A 19,081-nucleotide genomic window follows, 5' to 3' on the forward strand; every position below is an offset into this window, starting at 1 on the left:
AAGAACAACCAGCTAAAGAAATTTCCAATAAACCAAGAGACAAAAGGATAATTCAAAACTATGTTAAGTACTCTTTCCTACTGCTCACACACAAAATTTCGATAATCTGAAGAAACAGATGATACATCTATAAGAGGAAGCTCTGTCAATCCTTTCATCAAAAGGAAATAGGCCAGCCAGGCATGGTGGCTCACACCTGCAATCCTAGCATTTTGAGAGGCCAAGGCAGGTGGATCACTTGAGCTCAGGAGTTCAAGACCAGCCTGGGCAACAAGGCAAAACCCTATCTTTACAAAAAATACAAAAATTAGTCAACTGTGGTGGCATGCGCCTATAGTCCCAGCTATTTGAGGCGCTGAGGTTGCTTGAACCCGAGAGGCGGAGGTTGCAGTGAGTTGAAAGCAGTAAGCAGAGATCACACCCCTACATTCCAGTCTGAGTTACAGAGCAAGACTGTGTTTTAAAAAAAAGAGTTAATTATCTTAAGAAAACTGGCCGCACACAGTGGCTCACGCCTGTAATCCCAGCACTTTGGGAGGCCGAGGTAGGTGGATCACGAGGTCAGGAGATCGGGACCATCCTGGTCAACGTGGTGCAAACCCGTGTCTACTAAAAAAATAAAAAAATTAGCCGGGCGTGGTGGCGTGTGCTGGCAGTCCTGGCTACTTAGGAGGCTGAGGCAGGAGAATCCGCTTGAACCCAGGAGGCGGAGGTTGCAGCAAGCCGAGATCACGCCTCTGCACTCCAGTCTGGCGACACAGAGAGACTCCGTCTCAAAAAAAAAAAAAAACAAAGAAAAAAAAAGAAAGAAAGAAAACTTTTACCTCAACAAAACTTTCCATTATTGTTATACCTCGCTTTACAGTGTGTGTGTGTGTGTGTGTGTGTGTGTATATATATATATATAATTGTCTCAATCTCAGACAACTCAGTTGTTCTATAAACAAACTTTAATCTGATGAAATGCATCAATTAGAGGGGTGGATTAAGCAGTACAGTTGTCCTTACATGAAAAGACTTGATTACTACATTATCTGAGGGTATCTGTACCAAGACTGTCAGCTACCAAGAATGGAAGGATGGAACAGAAAAAAGTGAATAAAGAAAACCATACTTTAGGAATTAGGAGCCATTATCAAATGTTAATCAATTAGCAATACAAACTATCTAAGCCAAGTTATATATAGGGGAATTCATTAGGAAAAGATATTCATTTATCAAAACTATTTCTCAACACAATTGAGAAAACATGTTTTATACAATGAGGATAAATATGCTCTCCCAAAACAACTATGAATATTTGCTATTCAAGTTTCTGTATTAGGTGGTTTTTTGTTTTTCTTTTTTTTTGTTTTTCTTTTTTTTTTTTTGAGACAGGAGGCCTCACTCTGTGTCATCCAGGTTGGAGTGCAGTGGCACAATTATGGCTCACTGCAACCTCAACCTCCCAGGCTCATGTGATCCTCCCATCTCAGCCTCCCAAGTAGCTGGGACTACAGTCGCGTACCACCACACCCGGCTAATTTTTGTATTTTTTGTAGAGACAGGGTTTTGCTATATTGCCCAAGCTGGTCTCAAACTCTTGGGCTCAAGCCATCCTCCTGCCTTGGCCTCCCAAAGTACTAGAATTACAGGCATGAGCCACCATGCCTGGACTTTTTAAAAAAATATTAGGTTTTCATACTGATTTCTGTTAAAAGTTTGAGCTATATTGGGAGCGAAATACATGGCCAACATTGACAGAAAAAAAAACTCTACACAATATTATTTTTATTATTTTTTTGAGACAGTCTTGCTCTGTCACCCAGGCTGGAGTGTAGTGGCACAATCTCTGGTCACTGCAACCTCTGCCTCCTGGGCTCAAGCAATTCTTGTGCCTCAGCCTCCCAAGTAGCTGGGATTACAGGCGCATGCCACCATGCCTGGCTAATATTTGTATTTTTTAGTAGAGACAGGGTTTCACCATGTTGGTCAAGCTGGTCTCGACCTCCTGACGTCATGATCAGCCCACTTCGGCCTCCCAAAATGCCGGGATTACAGGCATGAGCCACCGCGCCCAGCCTAGCTTCAAGCATTTTTCATAGCAACTCAAAACATTTCTGTGACAATGTAGAAAAATCTAAAATTGGGAAATCTGAGCTTTAGTGGGCGGGCTCTACTGCTACTTAATTGCTGTGTAGCTTGGGGAAATGGCTATGCCTCTGCTTCCTTATTGGTAAAATGTTGATAATGCCATCCAATAAGGTTTTTGTTTGTTTGTTGCTGCCATGAGGCACACAGGCCCTGCTGGCCACGGGCCAATCGTAGCAGAGCAGCACCACACACTCCAACCAACCCCATCTCCCCGACTTCACAGAGCCTACATGGTTCCTTTGAGGATTAAATAAGTAAGACAGTACTCTAAAGAATTTAAAGTATGTAACTACAAAAATTTCCACTTCATACTTTTTCAGAGGCTTTCAGCCTTTCATTTATTTCAAAACCAGAGAATCGACCTAGCTTTGATAAAAATGCAACTACTTAATTTAGGCAATGGATAGCTCCTGACAACACATAATAAATTCATACTCTGTGTGTGGTCTGACAGTAGAGACACTTGCTGAACTGGTACTGGGCTCTTCAGCGATTCCTCCACCATCCAAAAACATAGTGACTGCCATTTCCAGATTATTGTTGCACGCTTCAAGCATATGTTTTCCTACACTTTCACTTGCACCTGAAACAGTAAAAAGACAGGAAAAACGTTAAAAAAAAAAAAAGACAGCCTCTTTTTTCAGCTCATATTAGAATTCCCAAGTAAATTAACAGTATTTTTCCCTTTTAGAATGAATGACTTTCTTGTGAAATACACAGAGCTAGAAAAAAATGTACACATTCTTGAAGTGAAATACACAGAGCTAGAAAAGAATTTAGCAGCATTAAAGAGTAATCATCCTTCATAACAAAACAAAAACTAAATAAACCATTTTTTGGCCATTTCTTTGGCCATTTATTTAAATGGCCAAAGTATATATTTGGGAATAAGCTGAAAAAAGATAAAGAAAAATGAAAGACTACATTCTAGAAAGTTAGAAATGCTTTGTTAGAAAGAATACATTTCAGTTAGCATTTCTGTTTCTGTTAAAAAGAAAGCATCAGGCTGGGCACAGTGGCTCACACCTGTAATCCCAACACCCTGGGAGGCTGAGGCGGGCAGATCACGAGGTCAGGAGTTGGAGACCAGCCTAACCAACACAGTGAAACCCCATCTCTACTAAAAACACAAAAATTTGCCAGGCATAGTGGTACACACCTGTAATACCAGCTACTCGGGAGGCTGAGGTAGGAGAATCGCTTGAACCCAGGAGGCAGAGGTTGCAATGAGCCGAGGTCACGCCACTGCACTCCAGCCTGGGCAACAGAGCGAGACTCTGTCTCAAAAAAAAAAAAAAAAGCATCTTTAATACCAATGGCAAAGAAGTGAGATGGAACATTTTTTGTCTAAGACATAACTAAGTCAAAAATCTGGTAAGAAATGTCAATCTTCATCATTTAAAAATGTCCCTATTACAAATGTACTCATTTGTAAATAAAGAAAAGCTAACGGAGTCTGCTAAATGAAATGTAAATTGGTAAGGTCCTTTAAGAAAACAATTTTACAACATGTATTCCAGAAACAAAAATACTCATTCCTTTTTTGACTCAGTAATTTGGGCTTCTAGTCAAAAGAAAATAAAATCTACATAAAATACTATATGCATAAACATGTTCATACACATGTCCAGCATAGCTTCAGTTTATATTGAAAAGTTGGAAACAACATAAATGTCTAGTGACAGAATGTAAATTGAACATTTTCTGGCCACTAAAAAGCACCTCAAGCTTTCCATTTGGGATGATTTTTCTTCTATCTGAATTATGTCCCTTAGAATCTCCTTCTCTTGGTGGTAAATGCTCTTAAGTTTTTGTCTGCAAATGTCTTTATTTCGCTGTCATTCCTGACAGTTTTACTGGGTATTCCATTTCAAAGCTGACAGCTATTTTCTCTCAGAATACTGAAGACAGCATTCCAATGTCCTCTGGCTTCTGTTGTTGCTGCTGGGAAATCAGTTGCCAGACTAAAGAAAAATGTTTTTATAGCTATCTGTTGTTTCTAGTTGCTTTTAAGACCCTCTGTCTTTAGCCTTCTGCAATTTCACTCTGATTTGTCAGGGCTGATTTCATTTATCCTCTTTGGGATTCAATGGACTTCTACCACTTGAAGATTATCTTTTTATCAATTCTGAAAAATTCCCAGTGATTTATATTTGATCATTGTCTCGCCCCTCCATTCACACTTATTTCCTCTGTCACTCCAATTAGATGTATGTTACAACTCTTCACTCTAACCTTTATGTCTCAAAACCTTTCTTTCATATGCATATTGTCTCTTTGAGCTCTCTATGGTGTATTGTAGGTAATCTCTTCAATGCTATCTTCCAGTTCACACATTCTCCCTTTAGCTGTGCCAATGTTTCTTCACTTGCTCATTGAGCTTTTGATTTCAGCTAATTTTTTATAACTAGAAGTTCTGTTTTTGTTTACTTCCTCATCTGCTTGATCATGTTTTGGAGATCCTTAATTCCTACTATTTCAATCTTTCATTTCTTCAAACATATTAACCCAACTTATTGGAATCACTAAGGGAAAAAATAAATTTTCTACAGTTTCTACAGATCACTGTTTCTTGTTTCTGCTGGATCTTGCTCATTGTGCCACAGTTTTTGTGTGATTTGTGATTTTTTTTTACTGTGATGTCATGTGCCTTGAAATTTTAATCTACAGAATTCTGAAGCCTGGGTTGAAGGTACATTTCCTCCTAAGAGGATGTGATTTGACAGACTTTGCAAGGCACCCACAGGCACTACCAAACGGAGACCACTTTAAATACATTTCTGACTTGGAAGTTTTTCAAGACCACATGGGAAATGTGACTGTAACAATCTTTGTTATAAATTCTCTGTGAAGATGTTCATCTCCATACATCCCCTCCCCACTGCCAAGGTAGAAGCGTCCTACTCTCTGCTTCATGAAGGGGAGGAGCCTTCTTTCAGGCCCCTTTCCTTGCCAAGGCCCCAAGCTTTCTTTCCTGTGACCCATGAGTCTACCAAAAGGGAAGTTCAAAGCCATCCAGTGTGGACAGATTCCACCAGACCTGCTTTAAAGGTAGCTAACTTCTGCATTCTTCATTTTTAGCATGGTGCTAACCAATAATGTATTTTAAAAGAAACTTTTTTTTTTTTTTTTTTGAGATGGAGTTTCACTCTCATCACCCAGGCTGGAGTGCAATGGTGCGATCTTGGCTCACTACAACCTCCACTTCAGGGTTCAAGCGATTCTCCTGTCTCAGCCTCCCAAGTGGCTGGGATTACAGGTGCCTGCCAGCACACCAGGCTAATTTTTGTATTTTTAGTAAAGACAGGGTTTCACCATGTTGGCCAGGCTGGTCTTGACCTCCTGACCTCAGGTAATCCACCCGCCTCGGCCTCCCAAAGTGCAGGGATTACAGAAGTGAGCCACCACACTAGGCCTAAAAAAAGTTTTTTAAATACATACATTCTTCAGCACTTTTTTTCTCAGCAGTAGGGTTATTCATGGTATCACTCTACATTATCCTTACTGCAAGAAATGGAAGTGCTAACTCTACTCTTAATGTCTCTCATTTGTCTTCTCTTCTGCATTACTGCCTCTAAGGCAGATCCTTAATACTTACCTCAATTACTTCAACAGGCTTCTAACTGATCACTATTCCATTTTCCACCTTGCTGCAGAGGGTATGTTCCAAAATGTAAGTCTCATTATATCATCCCTCTGTTTAAAATCCCTTCATGGCAGCCGGGCACGGAGGCTCACACCTGTAATCCCAGCACTTTGAGAGGTCAAGGTGGGCGGATCACGAGGTTAGGAGTTCAAGACCAGCCTGGCCAAGATGGTGAAACCCCATCTCTACTAAAAATACAAAAATTAGCCAGGCCTGTTGGCACACACCCGTAATCCCAGCTACTCAGGAGGCTGAAGCAGGAGAATCGCTTGAACCTAGGAGACACAGGTTGCAGTGAGCTGAGATTGCACCACTGCACTCCAGCCTGGGCAATGGAGCAAGACTCCGTCTCAAAAAAAAAAAAATCCCTTAATGGCTTTCTTCTGATGCCTGCAGTATAAATTCAAGTCTTTATGAATTTATACACACAAAGGAAAGCCCTTTGTGATCAGGCCTCAGCTTATTTCTCTGGCTTTGCCTTTCTTCTTCCTCATCCTACACAGTTTACTATAGTCAAACTAAATTACATGCTTAGAATGCCCTTATCCTCCCCATCCTCCCCTCATCTAGTTCATGCATGCTGAAATCAACAGAAATGTTACTTCGTTGATTTGTGCACTAGCCTACCTGCCCACTCCCATCCCTGTGATAATGTTCTATTATATCCACGGATATACTACTAGTAAATGCTAGTTCATTTTCTGGCTCCCCCAAAAGAATAGAAGGTTCTTGAACAGAGGAACTGGTTTCCTTGCCTTGGTATCTCCCAGCACCTGGCATCAGGCTTGCTTGCATGTGGTCAATGTCTGATAAACTTAGTGATATCTCATAGTACTTTAGCTCATTAGCTATATACTAGAGAGAGAGGGAGTAGGCCTTAGTCAAAAACACTGGCAACCCTTTTATAACAATTTAATTTTGTACTTTGTGCATATACTTATGTTTTAAAATTAATTAATAAAGCAGTACGGTTATGCTGTGGAAATAAATAGCAAATGGATACGCTGGATTCATGGATTTAAGATAAATTTAAAGAGAAGTGAAAATAACAGGCTTCAAAAAACTAGCAGATGGCGGAGCACGGTGGCTTCACATCTGTAATCCCAGCACTTTGAGAGACCGAGGCAGGCAGATCACCTGAGGTCAGGAGTTCGAGACCACCTGACCAACATGGTGAAACCCCTTCTCTACTAAAAATACAAAAATTAGCCGGACGTGGTGGCAGGCGCCTGTAATCCCAGCTACTCGGGAGGCTGAGACAGGAGAATCGCTTAACCTGGGAGGTGGAGGTTGCAGTGAGCCAAGATCGTGCCATTGCACTCCAGCCTGGGGCACAAGAGCGAGACTTCGTCTCAAAAAACAAACAAACAAACTAGCAGATGACATGGAGTAGCTATAGCCTTTTCTGATAAAGATATATATTTAAGGTACAAATGAAAACAACTGAATAAACTCATTTCATAAAATATGACTGAAAAAAGGCGGCCGGCCAGGTGCGGTGGCTCATGCCTGTAAACCTGGCACTTTGGGAGGCTGAGGTAGGTGGATCATTTGAGCTCAGGAGTTCGAGACCAGCCTGGCCAACAGGGTGAAACCCCGTCTTCTACTAAAAATACAAAATCAGCCAGGCGTGGTGGCGGGTGCCTAATAGCTCCCAGCTATTAGGGACGCTGAGGCAGGAAAATTGCTTGAATCCAGGAGGCGGAGGTTACAGGGAGCTGAGATCACACCGCTGCACTCCAGTTTGGGTGACAGAGCGAGACTTTGTCTCAAAAGAAAAAAAGCATGAATATACAATGTGTGTAATAATGTTAAATCAATAAATATTACCAAACAAAGCACCTGATCATTTCACTTAAATCTCTAGAAACGCACATAGTTGACAGTCAACTGTTTTTTTTAGTACCAGCTTATATCCATTAAAAAGGCTACTATTAAAAAACAAAATATAATAAGTGTGGGTGAGGATGTGGAGATACTGGAACCACTATGCACTCCTGATGGGAATATAAAATGGTACAACTAGGGTGGAAAACTATGGCGATTCCTCAAAAAGCTAACAACAGAATTACCATATGATCCAGTAATTTCTCTTCTGGAGATATACCCAGAGAACTGAAAGCAGGGTCTCAAAAAGATATTTATATGCCCACTTTCATAATAGCATTATTCACAGTAGGTAAAACATGGAAGCCACCCAAGTATACATCAACACATGAATGGATAAACAAAAGCAGTATATTCATACAATGGAATCTCATGGAGCCTTAAAAAAGAAAGAAATTCTGACATGAATGAACCTTGTGGACATTATGCTAAGTGAAATAAGCCAGTCACAAAATTACAAATGCCATATGATTCCACTTATGTGAGACATTTGGAGCACTAAAAATCAGAGTCAGAAAGTAGAATGATGGTTGCCAGGGGCTGAAGGAAGGTAGAATGAGGAACAGGGAGTTCTTGTTTAATGGGTATAGAGTTTCAGTTTTACAAAACAAAGAGTTATAGAGAGGGATGGCGGTCATGGTTATGCATTATTAATGTATTTAATACCACTGAACTGTACCCTTAAAAATGGTTAAAATGGGCCAAGCACGGTGGCTCACGGCTGTAATTGAGCACTTTGGGAGGCCGATGTGGGCGGATCACTTGAGGTCAGGAGTTTGAGACCAGCCTGGTCAAACATGGTGAAACCCCGTCTCTACTAAAAATACAAAAATTAGCCAGGTGTGGTGGTGGGCACCCGTAATCCCAGCTACTGGGGAGGCTGAGGGAGGAGAACCGCTTGAACCCAGGAGGCAGAGGTTGCAGTGAGCCGAGGTGGCTCCATTGCACTTCAGCCTGGGCAACAAGAGCGAAACTCTGTCTCAAAAAAAAGGTTAAAATGATAAATTTTGTTATATACATGTTAATACAATTTAAAAAATTGAAAAAGCAAACACCCTTTTTGGGAAATTTAGAGAAAATCGCCTTTCATTTGGGGTCTGCCTTTTATCTAGGTATGTATGGTAATTTAAGTTACACAGGACCAGGGAGGTTTTTCCTTTAAAAGAGCTTCATACATTACTCAAATGTGAGAAACATTCTTAGACCCTTCGTTCTCCCCAGAGTGAACATCCCATCAGTTAACCAAAGAGAGCTATAGTTCCTTCTAGTTAATACCACTCCTATCCAACCTTTTCTATGTCCACTGCTACAGTCTTAGTTCAAGCCCTCAACATCTCTTCCATGAATTACTGTATCTCACATCTCATGGCCCCCTTTGATATAGTCATCCCTCCGGTATCCATGGGGCACTGGTTCCATGACTGTCCAAGGACACCAAAATTTGAGAATGCTCAAGTTCTTCATATAAAATGGTACAGTATTTGCAAACAATCTATACTTTAAATCATCTCTAGATTACTTATAGCACCTAATACAATGTAAATGCTATTACATTGTACCTAATACAATGTAAACAGTTGTTATACTGTAGAGAATAATGACAAACAGAAAAGTCTCTACGTGTTCAGTAGAGATGCAACAATGTTTTCTTTTTCCCTGAATATTTTGTTTCTTTGTTGCTGGAGTGCAGTGGTACGATCTCTGCTCACTGCAACCTCTGCCTCCCAGGTAGCTGTTCTGTTGCTGCCACCACACCTGGCTAATTTTTGTATGTTTAGTAGAGACAGGGTTTCGCCATGTTGGCCAGGCTGGTCTTGAACTCCTGACCTCAGGTGATCCGCCTGCCTTGGCCTCCCAGAGTGCTGAGATTACTTACAGGCATACGCCACTGCACCCGGCCTTTTCCCTGAATATTTTCAATACGCAGGCTAAATTCACCAATACGGAACCCACAGATATGGAGGGCCGGGTGTACCTTCAACACAGCAAAATAATGTAAGTTCAATTGTCTGTCTTCCTATTTCAACAGTTCTGTATTGCTGATTGAAAAAGTTTTAATCCCTCTCAAGCTGCATACAAGATTTGTTCCTTACCCCTCCCATTTTATATCCCTCTACTCTCATCTCACCTCTGTACCATCCCCTTCAACCACATGGACCTACCGGCATCATCTAGGCAGTTCCCTTGGTAGGACTTTATAAAGCCCTATCTTTGCATGATTTGGATAGTGGTTGGGACAACAAACCAAACACCCAACTTTCTGTTACGTTCTGAACATTTCCCCTCCCTCCTCACTCTGAAGCAGGAACAAATATATACTTTTCCATTGAGTCATAATCTTTACCCTTGTCTCTGCTAGCTGCTCTGTCTCTCAGACTTTAAAAGCTCACTCAACTAGCGCAAATCTCACTTTCCTCATCCCAGTTATTTCTTCCTAAGTTCTCAGTGGAGCTGAACCAAAAGTTAAGTTGTAGTATATACAAATTTAACATTCTAACCATCAGAAAACACTTTTTAAAAATGAAATATCAAAACAAAAACACAAATGCAACTTTTTGAAGGAAAGGAAAAGTTCTAATATCCCCACAGCCAACCTTATGTAACTAAATACAAATTCTTGGGGCAAAAACAGCACAAATTTGATAAACAATTTCAAGACACATATGCTACCATATTCTTACTCATAAAACCTGAGGCTTTGTTTCAGTGTTTCCCTAATATTTGTACACTGCCTTCCAGTTACACTCTGTTGTATTATCATACTTTTTTTTTTGAGACAGAGTCTCGTTCTGTTGCCAGGCTGAAAAGCAGTGATGCGAATCTTGGCTCCCTGCAAACTCCACCTCCTGGGTTCAAGTGATTCTCCTGCCTCAGCCTCCCGAGTAGCTGGGACTATAGGTGCACGCCACCACTCCCAGCTAATTTTTGTTTTTTTAGTAGAGACGGGGTTTCACCATGTTGGCCAGGATGGTCTCGATCTCCTGACCTTGTGATCCGCCTGCCTCAGCCTCTCAAAATGCTGGGATTACAGGTGTGAGCCACCGCACCCAGCCATATTATCATACTTCCTAAATGCTAGTCTATACAAGTTCAGCAGGCTGGGCGCGGTGGCTCACACCTGTAATTCCAGCACTCTGGGAGGCCGAGACGGGTGGATCACGAGGTCAGGAGCTCAAGACCATCCTGGCCAATATGGTGAAATTCCATCTCTACTAAAAAAATAAAAAATAAAAAAATTAGCTGGGCATGGTGGCACGTGCCTGTAATCCCAGCTACTCGGGAGGCTGAGGCAGGAAAATCGCTTGAACCAGGGAGTCGAAGGTTGCAGGGAGCCAAGATTGTGCCACTGCACTCCAGCCTGGTGACAGAGCGAGACTTCATCTCCAAAAAAAAAAAAAAAAAAAGTTTGGGAACTACTGTGCTCTACCATTTTAATTTAGACAGCAGCTGAAAATTAAAGGTTTCTTACAGGAAGACTACTTTCGGCTGTTTGTCCTAGCAGAGATGCACAATCTGTTAACATTTGCCTCCCAATGAACCCTAAAACTAGCTTCTCAATGTATGGAGCAAACTTTCTTTTCAGAGAATTAAGTGGCCAAGTTCACATTATTTTGGCTCTTCTCTAAGTGCTCACACCACATCACAGTACCACAAAAAAGCAGAAAGAACATGTTGATGGTGAAGTGAAGCTCACTTCTGCCATAACAGCAACCAATGCGGGCTACTTTCATTCACAAACTTATCTGGTCATAGGAAATTCAACTTACACCGGGCACGGTGGCTCACGCCTGTAATCCCAGCACTTTGGGAGGCTGAGCGGGGGGCGGATCACCTGAGGTCAGGAGTTCAAGACCAGCCTGGCCAACATGGTGGAAATCCATCTCTACAAAAATTACCCGGGCACGATGGCGGATGTGTGTAATCCCAGCTACTCGGGAGGCTGAGGCGGGAGAATTACTTGAACCCAGGAGGCAGAGGTTGCAGTGAGCTGAAATCACGCCACTGCACCCCAGACTAGGCAACTGAGCAAGACTCTGTCTCAAAAAAAAAAAGAAAAGAAAAAGGAAATTCAACTTAAAAATGCCACTGCATACAAATATTGTTGCCACCCTTTCTACCACCCTTCATCTACCAGAACTCCAATGCCACTGCCAGGGGAACCATTTAGAGAATCTGTGGGTTCTGATGAGAATCAGAACTTGTGAAGTCAATCCTCAAGCAAGCAGGCCTGTCAACATTTTAGTCTGCCTAGCCCAAAAGTCTTTTCCTAAGTGCATATTTTTTTTCCACGTTATTATGCTACCTAAAATACTTCCAATTCAGAGATTAATTTGGGTAAACAAACATTCTATTTAAAAATATGAAGACTTACTAGAGTTAAGGATGTATCAATCATTTCATAACATAAATTAATTCAATCATATTGCCTTCTCTTAAAAGCTATTAACAATACAATTAGAGTTGATATACAGAGGAAAAGGGTGTTGATTTAGAAGAAGAGGGATGTAAGTAGCCTTAGTGTCACAAGTGCCTTTTGGGGGAGAGGTAAGAAAGGCCTGCAGTACCACGTAAGGACAACTTAGGGCATGAAAAGACACTGAACACCTGGAGCCATAGACACAGCAGGAAGTTAAAATAAATGTACAGACAGGTGCGGCGGCTCACGCCTGTAATCCCAGAACTTTGGGGGGCCGAGGCGGGCGGATCACAAGGTCAGGAGATCGAGACCATCTTTGCTAACACGGTGAAACCCCGTCTCTACTAAAAATACAAAAAATTAGCTGGGCGTGGTGGCGGGCACCTGTAGTCCCAGCTGCTGGAGAGGCTGAGGAAGGAGAATGGCGGGAACCCGGCAGCGGAGCTTTGTGAGCCGAGAACGCGCCACTGCACTCTGGCCTGGGTGACAGAGCGAGACTCCATCTCAAAAACTAACTAACTAACTAACTAACTAACTAAATAAATAAATAAATAAATAAATGTATAAAAACCTTTGCCTCTGCCCTGTCTTATGCCCAGTAACAAAGAGAAAATATTCTTCAAATTCCCTTCTGTACTCATGCTAAGGAGTACAGAAGATATGATTTAATAAGAGCCTGGAAACTACTCAGCTAAACCTGGGTTTGACTTCTACTTCTATCATTCACTAGTGTGACTCTGAGTAAGATACTAATTTCTCTAGGCATCAGTTTCCTCAGTTATAAAATGGGGATTTATCAACTTCATGAAGTGCTACCGTGAATTAAGAGAATTCAGCTGGGCATGGTGGCTCACACTGTAATCCCAACGCTATGGAAGGCCGAGGCAGACAGATTGCTTGAGCTCACAAGTTTGAGACCAGTCTGGGCAAAATGGTAAAAAAAAAAAAAAAACATCTCTACAAAAAAGATTAGCCAGGCATGGTGGCACATGCCTGTAGTCCCAGCTACTTGGGAGGCTGAGGTGGAAGGATTGCTTAAGTCCAGGAGTTTTGAGGCTGCTGTGAGCTATGATCATACCACTCCAACCTGAGTGACAGAGCAAAATCCTGTCTCTAAAAAAAAAAAAAAGAAAAGAAAATTCACATTAAAGAACTTGGGATACCTCTTAATTAGCAGTCTGCTATTAATAAAGACTGGCTAGGCACAGTGGTTCACTTGAAGTCAGGAGTTCAAGACCAGCCTGACCAACATGTGAAACCCTGTCTCTGCTGAAAATACAAAATTAGCTGGGGGTGATGGTGGGAGCCTGTAATCCCAGCTACTCGGGAGGCTGGGGTGGAAGAATCGCTGGAACCCAGGAGGCAGAGGTTGCTGTGGGCCGAGATCACGCCACTGCACTCCAGCCTGGGCAACAGCAAGACTCCGTTGAAAGAAAGAAAGGAAGAAAAGGAAGGAGGGAGGGAGGGAAGGAGGGAGGGAGGGAGGGAGGGAAGGAGGGAAGGAGAGAAGGAATGACAGAAGGACGGACAGACAGTCCCAAGTTTACAGTACTCTATACATAAATGACATGAAAGTATAAAGTGTGAATATATACAGCTTATGGAGAAATACATTTTTGACAGTAAACAGGCGGAGAAAGACATCTCAGTTTTCTTTATCTCATTCATCTGATGCTATGAACATGTGTCTCACTCAAGTTAAACACTCATTTTTTTAAAAGCAGTACAATGAAGACAGCAAAAAACTATTACACTAGAAAAAAGTGAATGGTATGCATAGAGAACAAAATGATACATGAAAGGGATCTGCTTCAAAGAAATCTGTAACAGCACTCCAGTGTGACTGAGAAGCATTGAGAGCTGATATAGAGGCAGTAGAAAACTAAATAGAAGTACAGTACGTATTCTAGAATTTCTAAAGATTCATAGGTCTATAGAGCTAAACATTAAAACAGAAAGGATTCTACAGAGAATGACATTACGACACAACAAATAAAACTACAGTAAAGGAAATAACAACTGTAATATTTTGGGGCAGATGATGTCAACATTCAGGGTCCAGAGTTAGAGGACAGGGAAAGACTATTTTGCCATCCTATCTACAATCTTCACACAATCATTTAATGCGAGAACCTAACCTTTAGGGAGCATATTCCTGAGATGGTGCTACCATACCACATCTGAGGTCAAGCGCGGTGGCTCACGCCTGTAATCCCAGCACTTTGGGAGGCCAATGTGGGTGGATCACTTGAGGCCAGGAGTTGGAGACCAGCCTGGCCCACATGGCGAAACCCCATCTCTACTAAAAATAACCAAAATTAGCTAGGCCCGGTGGTGGGCGTCCACCTACTAGGGACGTCCCAGCTACTAGGGAGGCCGAGGTGGAAGAATCACTTGAACCCAGAAGGCGTAGGTTGCAGTGAGCCAAGATCACGCCACTGCACTTCACTCTGTTGCCTGGCAACAGAGCAAGACCCTGTCTCTAAATAAATTAAATAAATAAATAAACAATGTGACAGGATGACTTCCATCTTTGGAGTCTGTCAGGATAGTGACCTGCAAGAGCTTTCCAAAGAAAGTACCACTACACATGCAGATTTTTTAAAAGGAAGCACATGCTAAATCTTGGTTAAGTCTGAACAAAGGCAGTGCTAGAAAGAAGCCCATGAAGCAAAGTATACCATCCACTTTCTTAAACAAAGCCAAACTGAGCCATCTGTTCCCGTATCATCAGTTGTTCTTAGCATATCACTTAGTGAATCATTTTAGAAACAGGAGCTAACTGAAAGATAATTAAAGGTTCCAGTGGTTCTTAGTGTCAAAGCACTGGAGGCATTCAGTAACATGAGAGACCATTTCTGGGGTTTCATGCCTGGGGTTTCGGGGACACTCTACCGGCATTTCGTGGAGAGAGGCCAGGGGTGATGTGGTGGACTGAAAAATGTCCCCCAAAAGACTACTCGAACCTTCATTTCAGACTTCCAGCCTCCAGAACCATGACAGAATGAATGTGTGTTAAACCACTCAATTTGCGGTAATTTGTCAGCAGTCAAAGCAACTAAAAGTGTTAAACTTCTGGAACAGATAGAACAGTCCTACTGTAACTGCCAATAACACTACCACTGAGCTACACAGAGGAATATGAAGAAGTGAAGGTTAACTGAAAGGGAAGAGGAAAAGTAAGGAGGGCTAAATGATGTAAGCAAAGGAACACTGATAAACAAGTTCAGTGAAGTTACACATTTTACCCACATTTTACCTATACACCCAAGAGGTACTTAACAATTTCTGATGATCAGCTGTAAAGAATTTGGACTTCTGTCTTACTACAGTTAGAAGAATATACCTATTTTTTTTTAAGGGGGGGCTAATAAAACAAGTTTGACAAGTTTACGATTTAAACTATTTGCAAACTTGTTAAAAATGGGCTTTTTGGGACTGGGTGTGGTGTCTCACATCTGTAATCCCAGCACTTTGGGAGGCCAAGGTGGGTGGATCACCTGAAGTAAGAAGTTCGAGACCAGCTAACACTGCGAAACCCCGTCTCTACTGTAAGTACAAAAAAAATTAGCCAGGCGTGGTGATGTGTGCCTGTAATCCCAGCTACTCAGGAGTCTGAGGCAGGAGAATCATTTGACCCCAGGAGGTGGAGGTTGCAGTGAGCCAAGATTGCGCCATTGCACTCCAGCCTGGATGACAGAGCAAGACTCCGTCTCAAAATAAAAAAAAAAAAAAATTAAATTAAAAAACGGGCTTATTTTGAGGGTCCAATATTGTAGGCAGCAGCAGGGTGGCTTAATCTAATCCAGTCATCTATACTCCACAACAGGAGTCCTACTTTGTTTCTCACCACATGAACCCCCTTCTAAAACATCCTTTATCTGTCCTTCTCTCCATCTGTTTTACACTTGCTACTGAATGGCACCAAAGGGCCTTACTTAACCCAGCTGTGGCACACAACTTATGATGGCCATTCTCATGCTGCTATCTCCTAGTTTATACTCTTATGCATATTGTCTACACTACTCGCAGTGCCAAAAGACGGACAGAGATCATCTCTTCACTACCATCCAGAAACCAAAGTATAGCAGTCACAGAGACTTTTAAAAACAATCATCATCATCCCTCCACAGAAGTGACAGGGACAAGAGGTTACTTTTCGGTTCCACATTTTCCCCAGCAATGATACCAAAGTAAGCTAAACTATTTGCCAAGGGTATGGGAGTGGATGACAGTTGTGAGAAATAAGCTGAAATTTTAACCTCAGTCTCTAATCCTGGAGTTTTTAAGCTTCAAATATTGAAAACATTTTTAAATGCATACCAGAAAAAAACTGAGTACAGAGAAATCGAATTACTAAGTTAGGGGATAGATAAGGCAAACATTCATTAGTTCACAAAAGGAGCCAATGGTGCCAGAAGTAGTGCTAATGGTGGGAAATGCATGCACCCAGGAGCCAAGATGCCAGAGTTCCAGGCCCTGTTCTGCCATCACCTAGGCCAGTACTACCCAAATGGTAGTCCTTAGACCAGCTATCTCTTACTAGTCTGTGACAAGATAAAAATACAAATTCCAGTGGAAGCATTCAGAAACGTTTACAGCAATTTGAGAGAGTAATTTTATGTCTGTTGAATCTCACAATTAAAAGTTGGGGCTTGAAAGATTTATGGATGGTGGCCGGCTGCGGTGGCTCATGCCCATAATCCCAGCTGAGGCAGGTGGATTACAAGGTCAGGAGATTGAGACCATCCTGGCCAACATGGTGAAACCCCCGTCTCTACTAAAAATACAAAAAATTAGCTGGGCGTGGTGGCAGGTGCCTGTAGTCCCAGCTACTTGGGAGGCTGAGGCAAGAGAACAGCTTGAACCTGGGAGTGGAGGTTGCAGTGAGCCGAGATCGCACCACTGCACTCCAGTCTGGCAACAGAGCGAGACTCCATCTCAAACAAACAAACAAAAAAAGATTTATAGATGGTAAGTTACTACATGAAAAATGCCCCAAATCATTAGTCACCTGAGAAATGCAAATTAAGACCACAATGACATACCATTACACACTTACTGAAATTGCTTTAAAAAAAAAAAAAATGGCCAGGTGCGGTAGCTCACGCCTGTAATCCCAACACTTTGAGAGGTTGAGGCAGGCAGATCACTTGAGGCCAGGAGTTGAAGACCAGACTGGCCAACGTGGTGAAACCCTAGTCTCTAGTAAAAATACAAAAATTATCCAGGCATGGTGGTGCACGCCTGTAGTCCCAGCTACTTGGGAGGGTGAGGCAGGAGAATCGCTTGAACCCAGGAGACAGAGGTTGCAATAAATCAAGATCACACCACTGCACTCCAGCCTGGGTGACAGGGTGAGACTCCATCTCAAAAACAAAAGACAAACAAAAAAGCCCAGGTGTGGAGGCTCACACCTGTAATCCCAGCACTGTGGGAGACCAAGGCAGGAGTCTGAGACCAGCATGGGCAACACATGGTGGTGTGTGCCTGTAGTCCCAGCTACTCAGGAGGATCACTGACCCCAGAAGCTTGAGGCTGCAGTGAGCTATGATAACACGGCTGAACTCCACCAGGGGCAAGAGAATGAGATCTTGTCTCAAAAGAAAAAAAAAAAGACAACTAAAAATACCAAATGATGGCAAGAATGCAGAACAACTGGAACTCTCTTTTATTACTATTTTTTAATAGAGATGGGGGGGTCTCTCTTTGTTGTCCAGGTTGGCGTCAAATTCCTGGCCTAGAGCAATCCTCCCGCATCAGCCTCTCAAAGCCACTAAACTTTCCAAAGTGACTTTGGAAAGTCACTAGACCAGAAAGTCACAAATTATTTGTCAGCTTCTTAGAAAGTTAACATAACTATTATTACATGATCCAATAAACACACTCCTAGGTATTTATCAAAAGATATTCACACACTTGTACACTACTGTTTTTGGCAGCTTTATTTATAATGTCCCCAAACTGGAAAGTGTCCTTCATTTGATAAATGCATAAACAAACCACAGTATAACCATACAATGGTATACTATTCCCCAATAAATAGGAAGGAACTACTAACCACGACAACATGAATGAATCTCAAACACAATAGTTTAAGAGCAAGAAGCCAGACTCAAAAGGCTACATATTGTGATTACACTTACATGACATTCTGGAAAACAGGAGACTAAAAACAGATTAGGCTATGGGCAGCCCAGCCCGCCAAGTCCTCGCCTGGCTGCACGCCAGCCTGATCAAGCCATAGCCAGAGGACACACAGCAGCCCAACGTAGCGGGGCCAGTCACCACCTGGTCTGGGGATCATCTCTACCACAAGGGGCTAAGGTACAGCTGCCCTGGGGAGCGCGGAAGGCCAGGCATGTGGGCTAAACTGGCAGGCCACCGCAACACGTAAACATTTCCACGCCAGCGAACATTTACTGAGTATCTACCATGTATAAGAACATTGGCAACAAGCCCTCCAACAGGCCGGTCCCTGAGAGGAGCATGTGGACAGTGCCTGTGTGGGCCAATGGACCCTCTCTGGAGCTGCAGGGCCAGCCATCCCACTGGGATGGGTGGAGCTGGCCCCCTCATCCGCTCCAGATTGTGGCCGGGCCACTGTGCCTCCTTTCTTGGCTGTGATGGGCCTTGGGGTACTTGTTCCCCTCCTGCCTGACCATCAGGTGCCAGCTGGCTTCACTGTATCCTTGGGAAACTGTGGAGCTGGGGCATGGAAGAGTGGGGACATGGCAGAGGCCTGAAACTCAGCTCAGAGCCTCAAGGAGCACAAGGTGGGGCACAGCAGGACAATACCAGTCTTGGAGACCAGCTGCTTACCTGCCTGGCCTCCAACCCCCATCTGACTTATCCACCTGACAGGGTGAGTGGATAAACCCAAAGTACCTTGGAGCACTTAAAGTCCTGCATGGATGTGAATTTTATCAACTCTAAGATTCTGAAGCACCACGGGGACAGAAGAGAGCCATCTTGAAGCTAATTGTGTTAGCTAAACA

General features: G+C 42.6%; 1 protein-coding gene across 1 annotated transcript in view; it reads right to left on the reverse strand.

The window, feature by feature from the left end:
• Positions 1–19,081, reverse strand: part of UBXN7 (UBX domain protein 7) — a 75,633-nt gene that overhangs the window by 47,191 nt on the left and 9,361 nt on the right. The window contains 1 exon segment of the mRNA NM_001132052.1: positions 2,569–2,716. Coding sequence (NP_001125524.1) covers positions 2,569–2,716 — 148 coding nt within the window.

The sequence above is a fragment of the Pongo abelii genome, chromosome 2 (assembly GCF_028885655.2).
Source record: "Pongo abelii isolate AG06213 chromosome 2, NHGRI_mPonAbe1-v2.0_pri, whole genome shotgun sequence".
Lineage (NCBI taxonomy): Eukaryota > Metazoa > Chordata > Mammalia > Primates > Hominidae > Pongo > Pongo abelii.